This window comes from Misgurnus anguillicaudatus, chromosome 13 (genome assembly GCF_027580225.2).
Source record: "Misgurnus anguillicaudatus chromosome 13, ASM2758022v2, whole genome shotgun sequence".
Lineage (NCBI taxonomy): Eukaryota > Metazoa > Chordata > Actinopteri > Cypriniformes > Cobitidae > Misgurnus > Misgurnus anguillicaudatus.
Genome location: NC_073349.2, coordinates 10489654 through 10514091, shown reverse-complemented (window position 1 = coordinate 10514091; position 24438 = coordinate 10489654). Strand labels below are relative to the sequence as shown.

The 24438-nt window shown below is 37.8% G+C and overlaps 1 protein-coding gene across 1 annotated transcript in view; it reads right to left on the bottom strand.

The window, feature by feature from the left end:
* Positions 1-24039, bottom strand: part of phactr3a (phosphatase and actin regulator 3a) — a 50359-nt gene extending 26320 nt beyond the window's left edge. The window contains exon 1 of the mRNA XM_055188952.2: positions 23698-24039. Coding sequence (XP_055044927.2) covers positions 23698-23803 — 106 coding nt within the window. The 5' untranslated portion in view covers positions 23804-24039. The remainder of the gene's footprint in view (positions 1-23697) is intronic.
* Positions 24040-24438: the final 399 nt, after the last annotated feature.

Here is a 24438-nt window from a genome sequence, read left to right as displayed (position 1 = left end):
ATTGAGTTGTCCTTTAAATCTTGAAGATGCCAGTCACTTGTATATATAAACAGTGAGTGGTAAACCCATTTGTCTTCAGCCGATACTTACATTGCTTCTTATTGTAATGTCACCCCAGCGATAAAAGTGAAAGATTAGGAATATTAGTCAATTCATCAATGACTGCAGACTGAAGATCCAATCATTGCATCCCTATAAACGTAACACTGTAATCGGTTGAGTCATCATTGCAATAAAGTGCTGGAGCAGTTGGATGTTAGTGTAAACTGACGAAGCTTTCTGTTGTAAAAAAGTCTCGTAAACACAGATCTGAGCAGACTCGTCTTGTCTATTATTGGTGGTTAATTAAGAGAATCTTAATTAAAGTATGCTTCTAACATCATTTTATATAGTAGCTATAAAAGTCGTATGGCAAGTAGTTTATTCCTGTGTAGCTTAGTGGTAGAGCATTGCGTCAGCAGCGCAAAAGGTCATGGGTTTGAACCCAGGGAACACACATAATGATAAAATACCTTGTAATGCACTGTAAGCCGAAATCCATAATACTTCCAGACCAGTTAGATTTTATGTGTGCATTCGATGAACACATTACTATCCCATGAGGCCACACGAGCTGAGCAGCCGCCAAATAAAAAAAGAGACTGTAAAAAAATGAAAATACAGAAAATCTATGAACTGGGCTCAGTGGCGGCTGGTCAATAAAGGGTGCTAGGGCGCCGCCCTCCCTGGCCACACACATAAAATAATAAAATAATCATTATTTTGTAAATTATATAAATTGATATAAATTGATGGTCTTTGTAGAAGTTTAGCCAATTGCTGATTCAAGAAATACACACATATTACGATATCACATAAAATTTAGCCAATCAGAGTTCTTAAAGGACAAGTTCGGTATTTTACACTTAAAGCTCTGTTTTCAGATGTTTGTTGTATCACCTCCCACCTTTACAATGGCTGCATAGGTGGGTGATTCTCACGAAACCATTGAAACACCACGGCACTAATGATTTTAGCTTTATAATGTGTAATATAGTAACAATAAAAAGCATCAGAATTAACACAATACTGTGTTCTACCTTGCACAATGTGTGATTTCAATATAAGAATTTATAATTGTAAATTTATCTCATTTTCTGCTGAAATTCTCATTACCGCAATGTGTCCGGCTGTGTTTGAACATGCGTTATGTTGTAATTTAATCAAATTAACACAAAAATATTATGAAAAAAAATAAATGGATGTTTTGCTAGACTACTTTAGATGACAGAAAAAATATTTACTGAATATTCATGTATAATAATAATGAGGAAAAATTAGGAAAATGATGTGTCCATGCCTGATGTTCTCATCCTCCGCAACACTTTTTGAGAACATTTTAAGCACACATACAGAATTTTAATAAAGTTTGATTTTGAGTGACCAAGCACATGGACCAGTTACTTCAAGATGGCTACCAGGTAAGATCATTTTTTTACAGTTAATTTGAAATATTGTCTTGTCAGAATGCTTACACGACATTTTGATTATCATTACCGCAACAGATGCTTATTAAATGTTAATTTAATTAATAGAAGCATAATACTTTGATTTTAAATGCATGTGCAGAATCTCCAAATTATGTTTTTTTCAGGTTTGTCATGTCATTTTGAAAATATGTCAGTGTTGATGTTTTCTGACTGTTGCGGTAATGAGATTTTTTAGGACTAATTTTTTAAATGATGTTACAAAAAGTGTTAAAGGAACAGTATGTAGGATTGTGGCCAAAACTGGTATTGCAATCACAAAACTTGTGGCTAAAACTGGTACTGCAATCACACAACTGGTGGCCAATACACGAAATGACAACATAAACATGAGTTGAGGGCTGCAACTCCACTTTTTAAATGACAATATCCTGACCAGACCACTGTTGTCAGTGATAAAAATATTTGAAATGAAAATGATTTCTTAATGTCTAGTGACATATCAGGGCCATTTTATGATTAATTGATATAAATTTCTTACATACTGTTCCTTTAAATGATAAGTAAAAGTTTTTAAATTAAAGGGATAGTTCGGCCAAAAACGATATTAAACCCATGATTTACTCACCCCCAAGCTGTCCGAGTTGCATATGTTCATCGTTTTTCAGACAAACACATTTTCGGATATTTTAGAAAATATTTTAGATATTTCTGTTCATTAAATGTTATGTTACGGGGTCCAGCAATAGTCCACGACCTTCAAGTCCAAAAAAGTGCGTCCATCCTTCACAAATTAAATCCAAACGGCTCCAGGATGATAAACAAAGGTCTTCTGTGGGTAATCCGTGCGGTGTTTTGGTGGAAATATCCATATTTGGAATGTTGTTGACTTTGTGAACTGGCTTCCGGTAGCGCCGCCATTTTGGAGTGATGCGCATTCAGGATGAGAGCTTACGCAGCGTACAGAGTTTCTCTGTTGCTGCTCTGTCCCCCGCCCTCCGAATTTGTCATACGTCACTAAGAAAAGTGCGTACACTACGCTAATCCTCTCTCCTGAGTCTAAGATGGCGGCGCTACCGGAAGCTAGTTTATAAAGTCAACAACATTCCAAATATGGATATTTCTACAACAACACCGCACGGATTACCCCCAGAAGACCTTTGTTTATCATCCTGGAGCCGTTTGGATTTAATTTGTGAAGGATGGACGCACTTTTTTGGACTTGAAGGTCGTGGACTATTGCTGGACCCCGCAACATTACATTTAATGAACAGAAATATCTAAAATATTTTCTAAAATATCCGAAAATGTGTTTGTCTGAAAAACGATGGACATATGCAACTCGGACAGCTTGGGGGTGAGTAAATCATGGGTTTAATATCGTTTTTGGCCGAACTATCCCTTTAATGTTCCCATTTACTCCAGACTTTGTTTTTCAATGTCTGGTGGGAAAAAAAAGTAAATTTAAGCAATTTTCATGCTTGACATTTTTAAAACCAAGTTTTCGTGAGAATCACCCAGGTGCACTGAAACAATCCTTCCTAAAATGCATTAAACTTTCGTTTACAAAGACGTGAAACTCACCGAGTGGTCAGGGGTTTTAACTGATATGCTCACACAAAAATCACTGCAAAAGAATGAGAATGAATTGTTGAATAAAATCATTTGTTTTGTTTCTTTGCGCACAAAAGTGTTCTCGTCGCTTCGTAATATTATTATTGTACTACTGATAAACGCAAACGGCAACGGACCTTTCGGTGATGTCTTTCATTCTTTTGTGGGAAACTGTAAACCAAACTGCAGTCAACAATAAGCCTCGCGGTTTTCATCAAAAATATCTAAAAATGTGTTCTGAAGACAATCGGAGCACTTGGTGGTTTAGAACGACCCACGGGTAAGTGCTTTATAAAATTGTCATTTTGGAGTGAACTAACCCTTCAACGTGAAAAATCCCTTTTTATCATAGACCATCTTATATGGTGGCTCATGAGAGTAGGTAGTTCATTGTGAAAAATGAATACCCCATAGTTTACCCCCGGGCTCAACGACTGCGTAGCCATCTGTCAGAAGACAACTGCCTGCGGTGTAGCCTCCTCGAGATACTAAAACTGGAACACACTAAGTCTCAGATAAGGATTAAATAGACTTGAGACAGATCTATGCTTTGGACACTGTCGCTTAGGAATAGCAACTATAGCTTCGGTCAGATACGAACTGCTCGGCCTTTTTATATCAAACAGACCTCTGAACTTCTGAAACAAGCTTTGATGTCAAGATAAATAATAGTAAGTTGACATTACTTGTAAATCTGAGTTGATTCAACAACATTTTTTTTAAAGTGTATGATTAGACGTCTATTAAATGTTTACTGACAGCCCAAATTTAGCCTTATTTTAGCCTAGACATCTGGTTTGGATGGCTATTAGATGTCTTTTAAATGCAAAGCTGCTTGCTGGGACCTGCAGCTATCCTTATTTTCATGCTAACTAAATTTCACTTTTTTTTAACTAATTTGTGTATTCAGTCGTTTAGGGTTTAAGTAGCCTAGTGTTCCTGTAGCTCAATTGCTAGCACATTGCATTAGCAAACAAAGGTAATGGGTTCGCACCCAGGGTACACACATAAAGTCTTAAACAAAGTTGGTGATGCACGTTAAGTTGCTTGGATAAAAGCATCTGTGAGGAGGACAAACGTACATTAAAATGCTAAAATACCAGTTTAATCATTGTTGCTTTAGATTTATGTCACAATCATAGGTGAAGTTCAGGTCATACTGCTTTTATCACTGAATTTTTAATGCTATGGAGGTCTGCTTAGATATTCCATAGGGGCTACATGCACATCTGAGGCAAATAACCTTGACCATATTAGACAGGTTAATATTTTAGGAATCTCCATTTTTATTCATAATCCATTTATATTCATATAATCACCTCTGGCGCTCACCTTCATGATCAGCTTAAGATAATCTTTCATCTGTAAAATTTAGTCTTTTCATCTGAATTCATGTTCTGCTGATGTAACCGACTACATATGAGACTATTTACAGCTGTATAGCGAACAATTTCTACAAAAGTGTTGACACATAAGCATACACACAGAACATACAGATTTAGTTCAGAATAACTTGAACCCTTATGTTCGCATGTTCCTCGTTTTTTTTCTAAAATTTTCTGTTTGTTTTTGCTGGGTTCAAATTGACTGAAGAAACAACATTAAGCTTCCTTTATACTTGCGCCTCGCTCCACACTGCAAGGCTCCGCTAACTGCTGTTTATACACAATGGGCTCGCTATTGCACTATTCTTTAAAGCAACAGGGGGCGACTCGAGTAATCGAGTCTAACCAAGACAAAGTAGAAGACAGGAATCTTCGTTCACTGTATAAACCCTGGTACTTCAGAGCTATAAATATAAGAACATGAATAAAATGAAAATTTTCCAAATATGCCTTTATTAAACAACATCACTTCATTGATTAGTTTTTATAAAAAAAAAAACAATACAGAGATCTTAAAGGTGCCATAGAATGTAAAACTGGCATAGATAAATGATAAGAGATCTGTACATGGTAATGACGTATCATGAGCCGCAAACGCGATTGTTTCCTCCTTCTTATATAAACCTGGTGCACGCAAGGACAGCTGGAAAACAGACCAATCTCAGCATAACACCGACTGTGACGTTACAGTCAAGATCTACGCCCTAACATTAAATTACACATTAAATGAATTACAATGATGTACAATGCTAAAAACAAATGTTGTGACTGCTGAGTTAGCGCTATATGCTAGTTAATGCTATATGCTAGCGTTAAGGCTGAGGTTCTACTATAGACGTTACAGTTACATTTTGCAAACACACAAACTTACCACTCAGAAATGACCATTGCCAATATCTGAATAATTGATTATCTTCGTCTGATACAGGCTCAAACACAAGGTCTGTTTACACACACACAGAGCTACTGTAATGAGCCACTCTGAGAAACAGCCAATCAGAGCAGAGCTCAACATTATTATTCATGACCCTTTCAGCCGACATTGGCTTAATTTAGCACCCTCTTCTATACGTTACATTATTAATACGCTCGCTTGTAAAGATTATTCATAGCCGCTGTATTTTGCTACTTCTATTAATGTTAAGCTGCTTTGAAACAATTACCAATTGTGAAAAGCGCTATATAAATAAAATTTAATTTAACCCTTTCAAATAAGGTAATATTAAAACCATTTCATTCTAGGGACAAATCCTAGTGTTGTAAATGGACATGTAAAAATATTTCTGGATCATTTTTGACTTAATATAGCCACATACCTTCTATGTAGATTAGGGATGGGCTCGATTGCTCGACTATTCGAATGTGGCATCGATGATCGATCACGAAATTTATTTTTTGTGGTTATGGCGGCATTTGGATGTCTGGATACTAGCATTACAAGCACCTGTGGTAGTGAAGACTGGGTGCGTACGTGTTTGACGTTGTGTTGAGCCATGCAGACCGGCGTATGACATCAGTAACGTTAACATGCATGATTCAAAAACACAGATAAAGCCGAAAACACCTCACATCACTGAGGCACTATGGTTTAAAAGGATGCCTTGATTTTGGGATTCACTTCGGTAGGACGAAAATACAGTCAGTCAGATGCAAAATGTACAGTTCCCTCATATCATCTCATATTTAAACATCAAACGTCAAGAGATAGCAGAGAGCAATACGAGCATTAACATTACATCTTGACTGAGAACAGGTGAGAGGATGACACATGATAGCAAAAGCTGCTTAATGTTATGAAGCTTATGCTTTGACAGGATGTGTTTAAAAACGCACAGTTATGGTGCACATCCACAATGGGAGTTAAACTTTACTAGTACATAACTTAGTTTAAGTCTTGAATTTTGTGCAGATATATGCATGTTGTACAATAAATTTATGTTGTATATAAGGCTTAATATTATGTAGAGTGTGTCCTATAGCGCATCAGTTTGTGTTTATTAACCCTTTAGTTTTACTTCATCACGCAAAGGTTTCTGTTAAAAACATTTAATTCATTAATAATCTAGTATTTGTTCATTGTTCTGTCGTAGTTTCTTCAAAATTAAGTTTTATTTGAATGTTTTTAATAAAAATATAAAAATGTTCACCATGACGTATACGCCCCGCCCCTTTGATTGCCCCGCCCCCAGTTAATCGAGTACTCGTTTTTCAGACCTATGGATTAATCGAAATGAAAAAATGACATACATGCACATGCCTAATGTTGATATCAGAGAACAATGTAACATATTGTACCAATGCATTCTTTTGCACCTTTAAGGTTTATATTTTATTCCTCATCTAGTAACTTATCCAGAATGAAACAACAGTAACTCTACACCCTTGCCTTATTTACTATACGGGGATCTATGAATATACGAATTATTCTCTGCATCTCTCTTTAATCGCACAGCTCGGACCACAGATATGAATATGCTAATTCAGTGGTTCTCAAACTGGGGGCCGGGGCCGCAAGATGGTGCCAAGGGGGCCCCAGCTTTATGATATTTAAAAAAAACATTAATTTATAATGAATTCTGTGTAAATAAACTTAAAAAAATAAGGCTACTAACCAACAGCACATAATATGTTTTTTTTATTAAAATGTTACATATTAGAACAAATTTGTCATCAATTTTCTTTTGGGGGCCGCAAAGGAATGCACCGTGAATAAGGGGGGCCGCACGCTAAAAAGGTTTGAGAACCACTGTGCTAATTAATTCACTTAATCGCACTAGCTTGGACCATAGATATATATGTACATGTTGCATTCAAAAGTTTCAGACACATAGCTGCAAAGTCCACAATGCATAGGTGAGCTGCACATTTGCAGCACTATTTTTAGAGCTGATGTTAGAGCCTTCACACTGCATGTCACCCATGTGAACAGTCTATGCATCCATACATATCTCGACCTGACTGGTTAGAAAAACCGAGGCGATTTCAAACGATGATTTTGAGACAACTCCAATTTTAGGCAGAAGATACTCAGCAATGGTGTTGAATGATAAATTTGCACATGGTTTGTCTTGAATCATATTAAAAACACCACATAGACATATAAACGACAATAAAAACTTCACCACAGGGGGACCTTAAATGAACTAAAATCAGGTGGTCTGCCTCTCGATCCAAACATAGTTCAATTTATCACCACAGTGAATGCAGACACCAGTAAACAGGCAAACTCAGATTAACTTGATTAATGTTGTACCTCAAGCTTACAAAAAACACTGTCTCACTAACTGAGCCTGGAATAGATTCAAACACAAAAAGCAATAAAAAGCAGGGTAAGACATTAATTAAAGCCATAAGAGCCACAGGAGAGAAGTTGGGAAACTTTACATGGTTATTTTTCAGACTGTATTAACCGAGTCTCTGCTGGGTCTCTCTGTAAGCTTACAGCCCTCTGTGTTGCTCTCTATCATGCTGAAACCCTTACTGCTTATACCTTGTTATACTGAATGAGCCTTTCTTTGGCCCAAATTACCCATAATGCACTGCTGCCTCAAAGTGGATGTCAACTTTTTTTTTACTTCAAAGCCATTTATTGTCCATTTCTACCCAATAAAATATTCTAGAGCATGGCATATTCAGTATGTATATTTAAATAGACACCATGTAATATTTCAACCTTCATAATCAATTTTCAAGACCCTTGTGATAGTACATCGACTTTAAATAGGTTGAATGACATGTCGCTTTTACTCGTACTTTAAAACTTAGGGTTTCTGGTAGTAACCAGAGCACCAAAAAAACCTACAAAATTTGACTGCTTTACGGCATACGTCACTTCCTCCACACATTTTTTTATTTACGTGAATTTTGCTGGAGGCTACTGAAGGAGTGTAGAGAGCACCTTCTATTATGTGACTAGGGTTCGATTCCCCTTTAAGGCAATTTTTTATATAAACTCACGATCTTGATTTATACATAAATGCGATCTTCTTTATAAATGACGGCGATTATCTTGCATATAGTTCCCTGTATTCAGATCCTGCATTCACGTGTTCACGTATTTACCTTTCTTTTACTGTTTATGTATTTACATTACAATCCAGGATGCTATAGCAGTCAAACTTGCTCAAACTCACACGGTGTAAAACCAAACCCTATTCATTCACCAATCAGATCCGAGCGTTTCTCTCTTCCTCATTTGCTGCGTTCCGCTGTCACTCGCGTGACGTATAACAAAGCGGCAGACCTAAACACATCGGTTTACTTGGATTTGGAGCGACAAATTTCACACAAAAGAGAGGAAAAACGAGCGCCATTGCAAAAAATCCTGGTGGCGAAGGAGAGAAAGAGACAATGCAACAATATGTGTTTCGAAAAAGGCAAGGAAATACTTCTGGTCGTTTCTCAATTGGAAGGCTGCAGCCTCCGGAGGTCAAATATGCAGGCTGCATACGTCATCAAGCCTGGTTTAATAAGGTAAACTGAGCATTACATTCGCAAGTCATAAGCATACTGCAACAATTTACGATTAACTAAGTATAATAGTCAACTTTATAATTGTTAATATTCTCAAATAAGACAGTCTTGATTACGTATGCAGCTTAGAAATACGACATCCGGAGGCTGCAACCTTCAGATTTAGAAATGGCTTCTGCCACGAGTTCCTCATCAGAAAGTTGTAACATGACTGCGTTTCTCCCTGATGCCTCAAAATGTTGATCGTTTAGCGTTTTAAAGGTTTAGTTTTTAGGTTAGCTTTAAGGTTGGCCAGTTCTTTTCCTTTGCGACAGTGCTGCAGCGCTTGTGGCCTCTAGGGGAGCTAGGCGTGAAAAATACATGTCTAGCGCCCCCTAGTGGCCAAAAAGTTCCGCGGTGTGCCTTTAATAAAAACCAAACACTATCTTGAATATTCATTGTGTTATCTTATTTTATTACACAGCTTGTTGGAATGCTTGATTCTGATTTACAATTGCCCGTTTGTTATTCTCAGATAACAACCGCTTAAAACAAATAACACACTGTAACACAGACGGATGCTGCAAATCATTTTAACAGGTATACTGTTTAATATTACACATAATAAAATATGTCTTTTAATAACATATACAACATTATATTTTACAAAATATTAAAAAGCACCTATTGTCCGATTCACGTTTTTACATTTCCTTTGGTGTGTAAGTGTGTATTAGTACATGTTAATGATATGCTAAAGGTACAAACCCTAAAGTAAACGATGACCCAAGTTATTGTCTCCAACGTAAATCTCTTTTCTTGGACTACAACAACACACGGATTGTAGCCAACAGTTTACTTCCTGGGATTGGTGATGTAGACAAGAACGAAATTACCATAATTCCTCCCGCTTAGGACTCACAGCCTGTAAGTTAACTTCTGTTAGCAACCGAATCTTTCAAACATGGTAAGGAGTGTCAAATTTCCTGCTGACGTCAGCGGTATTCAGACCAATCACAACATACAGATTAGCTGGCCAATCAGGGACAGAGCTTTTTAAATCTGTGCGTTTCAGGAAGAGAGTGAAATCTGGAACTATAAAAATGTACGGTATGTGGAAAATAATGTGTTTTTTAAACATAAACCACACAAACACATTGAATTATACCAAATACACAAAATAACGTTGTTTTTAGCAACTAAATAGGTGCTCTTTAAACCAAATAGTGTGTGACATTTGAATGTCTTGTCTTATTATCTTAAAACCAAAAGTAAACGGGTTTTCTCTGCGGATACAATGCATTACAAACACATCACAAAATAACTGGTTTGTTTCTGATGCAAGCGTGTTGGTCCCAGTTTAGAAATAAAGCCTGATGTTGCAGCGAGTACTGCTAAACTTATATTTGCTCTTTAATGAATCTACATTGACTCTCTGGTGAGTCACTTAACTTGTTTTCACCTTGTGCTTCTCCCCATTGTTTTATTTTCCATCTCCCACCCCCCTCCTCTCCCTCCTACTCAATCTCTCTGTTGCTCTATACTCCCCTGACTCCATCCTGCGTTACAGTCATGGTTTCTCTGACCGTTTAATACAAGCAGACACTTATGTAAGTTCATATCAACGAGCAGCCCTAAAATTCACTGAATCGCACACAGTACAATAAACTCCGGCTCAGTTGAGCGACATCTCCGTCTGTGGCAGTTGCATTGGAGCTTATGAATGGCAAATGAGGTTTGTGAAATATTTCAGACGGTTGAGGCGTGCTGAAGGTGAGCTGCTCTTTCCAATATCGTTGCTCATTGCTTGTTCAATATTAACTACATTTCCTCATCCAAATAGTCAGCAAAAATGACTTGAAGCACAGAGCCAAGATACTCAAATCTGTTGACTGTGCGATACAAGAGCGTACAACGATGAAGATTCACTGACCAAACATTCACTCTGAATGTTTTAAAACCTTTTTAAGGGATTTCTCCTATCTCCTATAGGAGACGGCACAATGTGTACGATTTTTGCATTTTGCAAACATCTAAAAACTACTAGCACAAGCACAGTGTTATACATATTTGTCCACGTGTACTGATACTGTACAAATTGTTTGAACAAAGTTTAAATCCAGAGAATTTGCAAAAATATTCGCCCCTCATCATAGGGTCGCTTGTCAAGGGTGTCATGTCCAGGATAACCTCAATTTCTGCTTTTGCTGCCTAAGGGGCTGATCACACCAAAAGCGTTTATGGCAGTTGCAGGCGCCTCTTTTGAATGATATTCTATGGGCAGGGAGTGTTTGCGCGCTGTTTATGCGTGCCGAGCGCCTTGCGGTTTTTGCCGCCAGCCGCAGCACGTGCTTTTGAAGGAGCGCAGAGCGGAGAAGCGCCCAACGTCATTCGCGTCTAACGTCAACGCAATACTTTTAGACGTAACTCGAACACTTTTCTACCCGGCATGCATCTCGCAGCAATCCATAGATATGTACACTAGATGTCGCCTTGGCTACGGCGGTTTATTGGAACGAATGCGTCAAATAGAGCCGCCATCTTGAAACAGAGTAGCCCCTCTTTAATGCATCAGCGTCAATGTAGGCAAAGGTGTAACGGAAATAAAATCACCATAAATCGTCATGAATGCGATTTTCTAGAGTTTTTTTGGTTCGTTCCAACTGTCAGAGAAAATTTAAGGCGGAGATAGTAGCATTTCCTAGCTACTTCCTATGACAAGACCCCTGTTCCAAGTTGGCAGCGGTTTTGACGCATGCTTAGAACCCCAAGGCGACATCTTGCGTATATATCTATGGCAGCGATCACCGGTGATTGGTTCTGCGCAGAATCTACTCATCTCAAACAAGCTTATTGGCTGATCGGTCTGCACAGTAGTAGTAGTTCGTATTATTTCGTAATATTTAATACGTATTTAATACCAAATTACATTAAAATTGTGTACTTTTACTCAAGTAATTTTATAATAACTAATTTTAATGTAATTTGGTATTAAATACATTTTAATATGCAATATTAAAGAATACACAGTATGATTCTATGCTTTAGAATGTAGTGAAGTAAAATTTTTCCCAAGACGAACACCCTAATAAAGCACAGATGCTTGGAAAATGTAACTAATGTAACTAAGTATTGTCCACTTCTGCTATCAAGTCCAACTTAATTTAATTTAAGCTGATAATAGTCAGTTTTACTGGCATTTTCGCAGCAGCCGCTATGAAAACCAGCCATTTTGTTGAACGTTTGCCACTCAACAGTGTGAGTTCCAGCATGGTCACGTGGAAAAGTGACGTCAATGCATACCCTCTATAGCGCGTATTCCTATGTTATGGTTTCTATCAAACATAATTCATGAAGTAATCCTTGTGAAGAAACACCTAGTCACAACTAGTCACGAGGCACATAAGGACCAATGAGATTCCACTTATATTCGACCATATTTGAACTTAAGTCCAATTTATAGACCCCACCCGTCAGGTAAAAAAGAATGTGTTTTGCATTCCTCAGTCATTTTTCTGCTTAGGAAAGTAAAAACAAAGATGGACCAAGTTGAGGAGCTATATTTAACAACTCAAGCTGCAACAAAAGCGATGTCTGTTTACCTCAACCGCTGCTGATGCTTTAAAACAACAAGCTTTTTTTGCCTTTTGCCTTAATACTGTAACATGCCCGTGGACATTGCCTACTAGCGAACAACAACGCAGAAGTATGGATGAAATCTATAACGCGTAGCCTACGGCGTAGAGACTATGGTGTCGGTCATACGCAGAACTATAAAGTCTGCTGATTTCTATGTGTACAGAAATACACGATGTATCGATCGCTGAAAAGCTCAAAATAGGAATAGTTTTCTTTCATATGGTCTTGCTTCAGAAAAATTAATTCTCACTGCATCAGTCTACTCAGAGATCTGTTGTAACTGCACGACTGACTTTGTGATCATGACCACGGCATCCCTGTTTCTCTTCATGCTTTCTCTTTCGCACACACGAAACATTTCCGATTTCGCCAGACACATACAGAGCTAAAAAAAGACACGCTGCCAAACGTCTAAACTGCTTTCTGTATTATCTCTCAAGAGGCCGTTGAGCTTGTTGTTGTGTTCAGTTTTCAAGCCCGAGGAGAGCCGGGAGCCATTGAACTGTTCTTGACAAGGTCAGGTCTCATCTGCTCTTGTGTGCTACCTCAGTCTGTTCAGAAGACAGAAAATCTCAAGCAGGGGTGACACCGAAATGATTTTTCAAATTTTTTTTTATCCCAAAAACTGACATCACTGTTATTTTTGCTCAGGGTCAGAGATTTGAAAAAACTTTCCACATGTTTGTGCTACAGGCATCGCTTACCTGAAATATTGACACGTGATACCTTGGCTTGTTGAGTACAGCTGGCTATTACTTTCATAGTTTTGAGTGGTGGATGATAAATCAGGCAAAACATCTTATAGACCTACATTAAAAGAGGGACCCCAGGCCATAACTTAACCAGATATCATAAAGAAAAGAGCTCATTTTACTTGCATTAGTAACCTTGAACACCATGGCAACTACCTGGCAACCTCCCAGTAATCACCCTGAGGACCATAGCATGCCAATGTAAACATAGATATAGTACATAGATGCCTCATACAATCACTCTATATACAGTATGTGCCCATCACTCACAGTTTTTAAGGATACAACAACGTTGCGCCCCCTCTGGTTGTAAACAGTGCATGAGTTATATATCCAAACAAACGGTATAACCTTTCAAAAGTGAGAATGTGTTGTTTTTGTATATGTATTACATCAATATTACAGGTTTTTAAACTATAGTAACCCTTTATTGTCATGTCAGCTAATCCCTTGGTCTTGCCTTACGAGGATTAACCATGATTTTACAACAGTTAAAACGGAAAAAAACATAGTTTCTCATGGTTTTGCTAATAGTAATCAATACACCAAAAAACATGGTTACTACACTTACCACAAAAAAAACATGGTTAATTTTCATAGGGGTTGGTGTAAGGTGTTATTGTAACAATTAATGTGTTTGGGTCTACACAACAGCACGCAAAATTTGATAATCATGCATGCGTGTATTTACAGTTAGAAGCGCACTGTCAGTTTGCTTTCCAGTGTTCACAGACTGGCTTGGCAGGGTTGCCAGATACTCGTAACAATCAGTGGCGGCTCGTGACTGCTCATTCGAGGGGCGCTAATTCAAAAAATGGGTTCGGAGTGTCATGTGTGTTGCTCATGTTTTCAAAATATGTGTTTGTTGCATTATGTGAACCATGTGCATCACGTGTTTTGTGCGTTAAAACCGTTTATGATAAAAGAGACGCTCACGTTCACAAAATACACCAAGACACTCCCTTAACAGTAAACTCTGATTACGCATGAGATTATGCGAGTATCTGGCAAACGCGGGCGTCTCTTTTGTCATGGACCCTTTTGGCGCGTCTGCAGCGGGCACTTATTTTGACAAAACACGTGATGCACATGGTCACATAACGCAACACATATTTTGAAAAAAGGAACCACACACATGACGGGCTACATACATGTTGTGACGAACTTCGCATCGAGCGCCCTCGAAAAAAGAAGTCACTGACCGCCACTGGTAACAATTCCAACCGAATGGCCAATCAAATCAAGTAATGACCTTAGCCGAAATCCCAAAAAGTCTACTTTCATAAATAAAGAATCTTATCTTAATATTAATAACAGATAATGAGCAAAATCCTTTCAAGTTTAACCAGCTGGAGAAAACAATACACGTCAAAAGTTTTAAAGTAATCCGATTACTAAAGCAACTACCTGCATAATCCCAGAATCATGACACTGATTTTGTATTTGCTATTACAATAGCATTATGATTGTTTTGCGGTTGTCCTTAATTATAAAAAGCTCTCAGAATAAACATGAAGGTTGGGATCAACAATGGCAGTGGCACATATTGAAAGTGCCGAAACATTGAGTGAAACATTGATACTGCCTTTATTATGCAAAATCCACTTTTACAAGGTGTTTGGACATAAATGTGTGTTGACAGTGTGTGAACACAAACACCCTACAATAAAAAAAATCCATCCACTTTTAATTCCCATTAAACCAAAGCATTAGACATGCTGTTTTGATTCTCTTGTTAATGTGATGTCAGACAAACAAAGCTCCGCCCACTGCCACTTACTGACTGCTTCACTTTACTCAAAGCTTTTCTAAATATGTTTGTTGCGGCTAAAGATACTATTGTCCCAGACTGTAGAAATCAGATCTTTTTTTAACCAAAAGCACTCACTGTCTGTTGGTAAGGGAGTGAGGAGCAGTACCTCATTTGCATTTAAAGGTACACACACGAAAACAGCTCCCGTCCCATTTTGGACATGCTAAAATAAATGATCTGTGGGGTATTTGGAGCTGAAACTTCACAGACACGTTCTAGGCAGACCTGAGACTTATATTACATCTTGTTAAAATTGGCATAATATGTGCACTTTAAAAAGTAACTAAACCCTAAACCAACTTTTTTTAGTTAATGATCTGTAAGAATGATGCTTTATTAGTGCTGTTCATTGATTTTAGTAAGTTTTTTGACATTTGGATATAAAGTGTTTCAATACTATAATATATGGTGTAAAAATGTCTGAGTGCTGCCCTCTTCAGGTTGAACGGTGGCTACTGCAGTTGAATTTTCCTATTGGATGTTGGGTCCAAAAAAATAACTTGTGACGTAAGTAGGTTCGAGCTTACCACGCCCTTGTTACGATCTCACCACACACTTGGTACGAGCTTAGTTCGTCCCCTCTATCTCCGTTGGGATCTGCCCACATTTCTTGCATTTTTCAAATATTGCCAGTGGGTGGAGTCAGGCTCTGACCAGGGGTTTAGTTACACTTTAAATGATTAGTTCACTCACAAATGAAAACTACCTCATAATTTGCCAATTCAGTGTCAATAAAGTTGAATCTCATGTTCTCACATCTCGTGACTAGCTGTGATATACGTGTTTCATCACGAGACATGCAAGAAGCAAAGAGATTTAACGTTATTGACGCGATGCCATATTTGATTTGAGAATGCTTATTTATGTGTTTTCAATATTACCCGACAGATTGATCACTTATTAAGCTCAAAATATTTATTGTTTTCTCCCACAACTATATCATTTTACTTAGCAGATATTTATTAACCCACTGGAGTCATTTAGATAACTTTAAAGGAAAACACCACCGTTTTTCAATATTTTACTATGTTCTTACCTCAACTGGAACTAAAACATACCTATCTTTTTTCAATGCATGCACTTTTTAATCTTTGTACAGCGCATCGTGAATATGTTAGCATTTAGCCTAGCCCCATTCTTTCCTATGGCTCCAAACAGGGATGAATTTAGAAGCCACCAAACACTTCCATGTTTTCCCTATTTAAAGACTGTTACATGAGTAGTTACACGAGTATGGTGGTGGCCCAAAATAAAACTTTTGTTTGGAGCCATAGGAATAAATGGGGCTAGGCTAAATGCTAACACGTTCGAGAGGTAATGTACAGAGATTAAAAGTGCACACGTTGAAAAAAGATAGGTATGTATTAATTCATCTAAGTTGAGGTAAAAACATACTAAAATATTGAAAACGGTGATGTTTCCTTTAATGATGGATGTGCAGAATGGGGCTTCGATACATTGACCACCATTCCAGAAAAAAAGGATACTATATGGAAGTGAATGGGGCTCATGAACAGTTTGTTACAAACATTCCTAAAAATATATTCTTTTGTGTTCATCGGAACAAAGAAATGTATACAGGTTTGTAACAACATGAGGGTGAGTAAATGATGAGAGAATTTTTATTTTTGGTAATATTTTTCAAAATACTCAGTGCGCTGTCCCAGTGCTGAAACGGCACTTCAGACATTTGTAAAATCGTAATCTCCTGTTTGTTACAAATAAAGTACTTCTACTTATTAAAGTAAAAGTATACTTTTTTTGCATATTCGTAAATTATTCTTATAAAAACTTATTGAGTTTACCATGATAATGCAATGCATCATATTTTACTTATTACTACATGACTGAAATTAAGACTTTTACAAAAATAAGCATTTCAATAAATAAAACACAACTAAATTTTAATATCATCAATCTTAAACTGGTGGTCTTCTTCCTCCGCTTACAGTTCTTCCGCTTACAAATCCCACCATGTAAATAGGGAATCCGGCGCGGTGCGAGCGCAACTGGCTTTTAAAGGGAATGGGAGATGAGACTCTCATTGGTTTACGCCCATAACACACCCATTACTCATTATGAAGATAGTTAATGAAAAAAGTACATTCGGACACACCCCAAGTGAACTTGCGCAGTGCGCTTTAGACTATGTGCTTTAAAATATGTCCTTTAATGTAGAAGAATTAATTCTGATCCAATACAACACAGTCAGTCGAAATGAACAATATCTTATGCAAATCCTTCAAAGACGCAGAGAATGTATAAAACAGAAATATCAGGGACATTTATGCATGGGCTAGACCTTTTCATAGACACTTTCTTTGGCACAACACCCAGGCTGGTGAACAAATGCTCACACCAGCCAGTACAAGAGAAGCTGATGAGTCACAGGCAATCTCAGAAAGACGGCCTTTACACAAACCCCCGAAGTAATGGTATGCGTTATGAATATAGCTCAGCAAAGTCTAAAGAACGTTTGCCATACTTTCCTTGAAATACCCAGTGTCTACTTTCCCATTTAAAGTGGATAAATCAAACTTAAAAAGGCTCAGTCAACACAACTAAAGATGTGGTTTTAAATTGTAAGTGCTTCAAAATGACGTTACTATAACTATGCAAGTAAGACTTTTATAAGAGTCAATTTTCATCCGATTTTCAGGGGCAGGAAGATCATGGAAACTGTGAAGTCAGTTTAAATGTGTAAAGAGGTGTGATGTGTCAGGGGGCATGTGGTGCATCATAGACTTTCATAATAGAGTCATAATAATAAAGATATTTGCTACACATATTTAACATTTTAAGTCAGTTTATTGACATATTTGGCATAGTTTTTACATGATAACCCTACTCTGAGCCCAAAATGATGAGTTTAGGAGCATCAAAGTTTAAATTTTTAAATCAATGATTTTAATCTGTGACATTACACAGTCAATATTCAAGATATCAAAGTTAGATCAGACTGTTCATTATGAAGGATGATTTTATGTAGAAAACATTAAATTTCACAGGCAGGGTCACAATTATGTTAAGGAATTTCATCTATAAAAAGGTTAAAAGAAACAAATTTAACAGATTTCCATACCAGTTCATACTGGGATAACCAAGCAATGATAAGTCATCTTATGTAGAATGAAGGTGCAAAAACAGCATCAATCTAACACAATCCAAAGTGTTAAAACAGGCACATCTGTTTGAGTATTGGGAGGTACCGCGTTCAGACAGCGTGATGTTGCAGTCTTTTTCAGATATGGTGTGCATGATAGACAACGACCACATATCATTCATCATTTTCATTGATGATGAAAATAGTCCTAGGAGGACCAGGAGAACCATTACCCACAGTACCTACCACAAGCTTTATACGATGAGTATCAGAAATCATTAGTAAACCACACCAGACTTCATTACTCTCTCTTTATTTCTGCCATTATTTCTGCCTCTAAGCTAATTCCCATGGTTCATCTTTAAATATATCTCCTCTTTATACCACAAGCCTGTTGAATGCTTTATTCTGATTGGCTGAGAAATGTTCCATTCTATGGGTGTTAATTATTTTTCTATAAACCGCAGAAAAATGCATTAAAGAGCACCTATTGTCCGATTCACGTTTTTACATTTCTTTTGTGTGTAAGTGTGTATTAGTAAATGTTAACGATATGCAAAAGGTACAAACCCCAAAGTAAACGATGAGGCGAGTTATCGTCTCCAACGTAAATCTCTTTTCTTGGACTATGACAAACACATGGATTGTAGGCAAAAGTTTACTTCATGGGATTGGTGATGTAGAAAAGACCGACATTATCATAATTCCAGCCTGTAAGTTAACTCCTGTTAGCATTGAATTGTGAGCGAATCTTTCAAACATGGTAAGGAGCGTCACATTTCCAGCTGACTTCAGAGGTATTCAGCCCAATCACAGCGTAGAGATTAGCTGGCCAATCAGGGACACGCTCTTTTCAAATCTGTGCGTTTCAGGAAGAAAGTGAAATCTGGAGCTACAGAAATGTACGGTATGTGGAAAATAATGTGTTTTTCAACCAAAAACCACGCAAACACATATGTTGTTTTTTAGCAATGAAATAGGTGCACTTTAAAAATAGGCACCAGAGCAATTTTTGTGGTAACTGTGGTATAAGTGGAATAATTGACTCCCGTCTTTTGAATTATTTGAAAATAATGCACACCCACTGTGTAATGGCACGCATTACCACCTTGGGTGTGAATTATTTTCCTATAATTCAACGGCCCGTCATCAATTATTCCTTACGTATTTAAGGCGTAAAAATAATAATCAGTAAACAGATACATCACACTTGCGTCGAGTTGAAGTGTATTGAAGTTAGAGTACCTGCATGCAGAGCCGGCGCCAGACCATAACTAACAGGGGGACACGTAGCTTCCAACGGTGGGCACGCAATTAGCAACAATAACTTGCAAAAACAAGGCATTAAAAATAGGCTACAGTCCAAGCACACACTCATACAACTGGTACAGACTGTCAGCTTATTTCCCGTATAAAGTGCAGAAGATCACAAACTATGCGCAAAAGTTAAACTATTTTGAACTTTGACCATGGCGTGAGCACAAGCTGCGCTCGCGCTTTGCTCGACGCAAGCCATTGAAATGAATGGGTTACGTAGCACAGGGCACACCGCGTCCTAAAAGCCGCTTTACCATAATCACGTCGTAATGCTGTTAACGGTCTATAGCCACACTTCACATTTAAGCTTACATAAATTAAACAGTGTCCTGTAGATTTGTAAATTCCACCTCGACCTCTAATCTCAGAGTTTGAGCCAATCGGTGTTTGCATGAAGTCAGATGGAGCAGGCGGTGCTGGTTCGTTCTAAATGTTTTAATATCCATATTTTACACAATCCATAAAATGCCGCGAAAAAACACGTTGCTAGTATCAAGTCACAAATATGCTAAAGACGTAAATACGCATGAGGCGCCGCAATACAACCAATCAGAGAAACTAGTCTATTTTAATTTAAAAAAAAACATATATCAACCATATTTTCCTCATTTGATTACATTAAAAGTCATGAAACATTTAATGTTTAATTTATTTTAATTATTCTTGATATATATTAAATAAATTAAAAAAACTATGTGGGGGTCACAACAACCTGTTTGGGGGGCACGGCCCGCGAATGCCCCCCCTTGACGCCGGCCCGGCCTGCATGTAACATTACAAGGCACATATTATTATATTGTGGTAGAGCTGCACGATTAATCGTTAAAAGATCGTGATCTCGATTCGACCCCTCAAACGATCTTAATCCAGCATTTCTACGATTCAGGTAATTATAATTTCAAGGAGGAAAGACGCAGTCTTGGCAGTTCTCGCGACAACACGCAATCACTAACAGCGGCCGCGGTGACGTCTCATTTATTATTGCGCAAGCCAGATGTGCATCACGAATTTCTGTTTATGTGTCATTATCACGTATTGGTTACTCAACTGCTTTTTCTATTTTCAAACCATTTTCGCTTCGGTTTAGGGTTAGATTTGGTGTTTGCATTAGGATGTCCCTTTAAGTATTGGTTTATACTGTTTGTTTCAGATTTATTTTTTATATTTTATGATTTTTCAACCATTGTCGCCTGGCGTTAGGATTAGAGTTGGGTTTGGGTAAGGATGTCATTTTATGTAAATCTAACCCCAAACCGAAGCGTCAATGGTAAGAAATTAGGACAAAACAGAGTAACCAATATGTGACAATGACACATAAACAGAAATTCGTGATACGATCACGGAAAAACGTGGAAATTCGTGACAGTATCACGAAAAAGAATCAAAAAATTATGTGACTATAGGTACGTAATTTTGTGTGACTGGGCTGTTTTTAGCACAGGGGGAAACATTGGCTGCGTCCAAATAACAACACTTGCTGTCTTTGCACTTGACCACTTGACTACTTAAATGACATTTTCCTGTATTTGGCCCAAGTGATCTAGTGGGCGTGAAGATTACAAAAGCGTCAAAAAACGCTCTGCGCGTTCTGACACTCGAATGCATTCTCTGGAATCCTCTCAGGTTACCGCCTTCCAATTGGTTGCCGACGAACCGCGTCATAGCTCATTACCATAAAGTTAATGTCAATCCATGTGGCAGCAATCTGCACCAAAACGTGTGTACCTTTAAATCCAAATTAGCAACAGACAGTGAGCGCTTTCAGTTAAAATAGATCTGATTCTTCTGAATAGCCGCATTAGTGCTACAATATGTTAACAAACACATTTGTAAAAGCTTTTGGGTAATATTAACCAAGTGGCTGTGGGCAGGACTTTATCAGTGTGATGTCACATTAACTAGAGAATCAAAACAGCATGTCTAATGAGACTGCTTTGGTTTAATGGTAATTTAAAAAGGAGTTAAGGAGTTACAATAAAAAAATGATTTTTTTTATTGTAGGGTTGTTGTGTTCACACACTGCCAAGACACATTTATGTCCAAACATCTTGTAAAAGTGGATTTTGTATAATATGGGCCCTTTAAATCTGATATTTTCTATTACCAGAAAAAGGAAAGGTTAACATGACACTTGTTGTCATCATTGATTGGTGACACAGCTGTGATGAAATTGCAGACCCTATAGAATTATCCAATCACTTCCAAAACAAACACTGCAGAGATTTTTTGTTAAAATTGCCCTTATCACAATAGGCTTGACTTTTAGATCAAAACGGATCGATTGCTATTTTCCTTTATTGTTTTGCAAGGAATGAGCAGTATTGGTGACACATCTTTAATTCATCGGTCACACTTAAAAGCTCCTGTCAGCTACAGCTAAAATATTTTGGGGGTTTATAGGATTTTCATGTTTAATGTTATGTTTGTTTCGTATCTAAATGGGAATTAATTAAAGGAATAGGTCAACCAAATATGAAAATTCTCTGATGGTTTATCCACCCTCATGTCATCCCAGATGTATATGACTTAAACACAAATTATTCATTTTATATAAAAAATACCATCATGTGAGGTACAGTATCTGCTTATATGAGGGTCATTACCTTCAAAAAGCACAAAAGGTCAACAATTAAGTCAGTGCTCGAATTGAATCAAGTCTTATGGAGGTTCCCCACCATGACATAGCAAACCCAAAATAGCAACACATTACCTTTGAACACAAATGTACGATTTATGTAACATCGATACAAGGAAAATCAATCCAAATTTTACAGACCTAAACTAGATCAGAATTTACCTTCATAACAAAAAATGTAATGTCAGCATTTTCTATACTATAAAAATATCTGAGTGGAGTATAATTTTGACTTCTTATAGGGGGTCCCTAATGCCTCCCTAATGCCCCCCTGAATTTGAGCACTGAATTAAGTAATCCAGATGACTCAAGTGGGATAATAAATGTCTAATAAAGTGAAACGATACATTTGTAAGAGAAAATTATTGATATTTTGAGTTTATTACTAATCAATATGCCACACACAGATCAGCACAGTAAGTTCATAAGGTGGCATGCATAACTCAGGATGTCATCTCGTGATGACTTATCACATGCGTGTTTTGTCATAAGCACTGATCTGGAATGCATATACATCTGGGATGGCATGATGGTGAGTTAAATTATTAAAGGGTTTTTACATCTGGGTGAATTATTCTTTTAGAAAATGGGAATAATTATTGTAAATTTGCTTTGGAGTAATCGTGGGATGAAAAAAAGATAAATGAAATTAATCTAAGAATACAAAAATAGATGTGGTCCTGTCAGAGCTGTCATGGTACAAAAACAGTCACTGGGATGGTACCCTTTAAAAAGGTCCTAATGAGGTACCAATTTCCACCCTTTAAGTACAAAGGAGTACATTTTAAAGGGGTACCACCCCAGTGACTGCTTTTGTACCTTATTTTCTTCTTGGAAAATTTGTATGACACTGAATACACATAAGCTATCTCAGATGACACCAGGTAAAAAAATTAGGCCACATCAGTTTGCAAGAAGGTGCTGAAGACACCATTGACCCGCTCACTTCAATAGGCGCGAGGCACTGAATGCGCAGTCTCAGTGCGGAATAAAGGCCAACGGCGCATAGTATCAGACACACCAGTATGTTGCCAAAGCAGCAAAACGCATCTCATTTTAATGAAGTCTTGAAGGCACACCTGTGTTATATGGACGCACACTGAATGATGTGGCTCAGTCACGTGTGACAAAACACAAAGATGAATTGCTCTCAATGATTTAATCTTATTGTCTGTACATTTTTAATTCCACAGTTGGCACATATGTATAGCCTACTGTCTGGTGTGCATTCTTTCCCTTTATGTCTTACAAGGGCAATAGTCTACTGTGGTACCCCGATGGATTTCAACCTGATACATCAATAGTCCGCCGGCACACACAGCATCAAATGCGGCGTAATTTGATTTCTCCCAACCGTGTGGTCCACTCTGTTTCTCAGCATCAAAATCAAAGTGAAGGCTATTAGCGCGGATTATGGGGCCACTTTCACCTCCACCGCACATGAAAATGAAAAGCGATTGTTTAAAGCGCCAGGCGCTTTTATTCTAATGGCATCTCCAGACAATAAATGCATCGTCTTACCTGCGCCGCGCGAGAGATCAATGCCAGACTCGCTGAGGATGTTCGGGTCACTTTGAGATCTTCCTCTGTGCAGGACGCATTTCTCTATACCGTCCGATGAAGCCATGAGGAGCTGTGGATACAATATTGAAATTCCTTTCAAAGGCAGTCTATGGCGACGGTGAGGTGGATGCGTCTCGGTCTAACAGCATCCAGCAGCGAGCATGGTGAATCGGTACCCTTTACACTGAGCGTGCGCGCGCGAGCGTCTGTGGGCGCGTGAACGAGTGTCTGTCATGACGGCTGCCATTTGTGTGTGTTCACATAAGCCACTTTCATCATCTCATTATGGCCCACTAACAGGTGTGCATCCGTTTGATTACCGCAATGTCCATTTATGGCATATTACAGTAATATCCAAAATGAATTCATTCATTTTTTGGCTACAGATCTTGTTACTACAGATGATTATTCCTAAAGACAGTAAACAGCGACACCGCAGGCACAGTTGTGCAATTGCAATGTGGTGGACTGATGCAGTGTTTTTGCAATATAAACGAGCTGTTAATTGCTAAATTAATATTCATAACTTTATAATGTCATTCAAATTTAACAGAGCGGTAGTAATGAGTTAATGTGTAGCTGATGAAAAGCAATGAAGTAAAATCGAGACTATGGACAATGCTTGTAAACATAGCTTTGTAGACCAGGGGTTTTCAAACTTTTTGATGGCAGGGAACCCCTTTCCTAAAATATGTATCC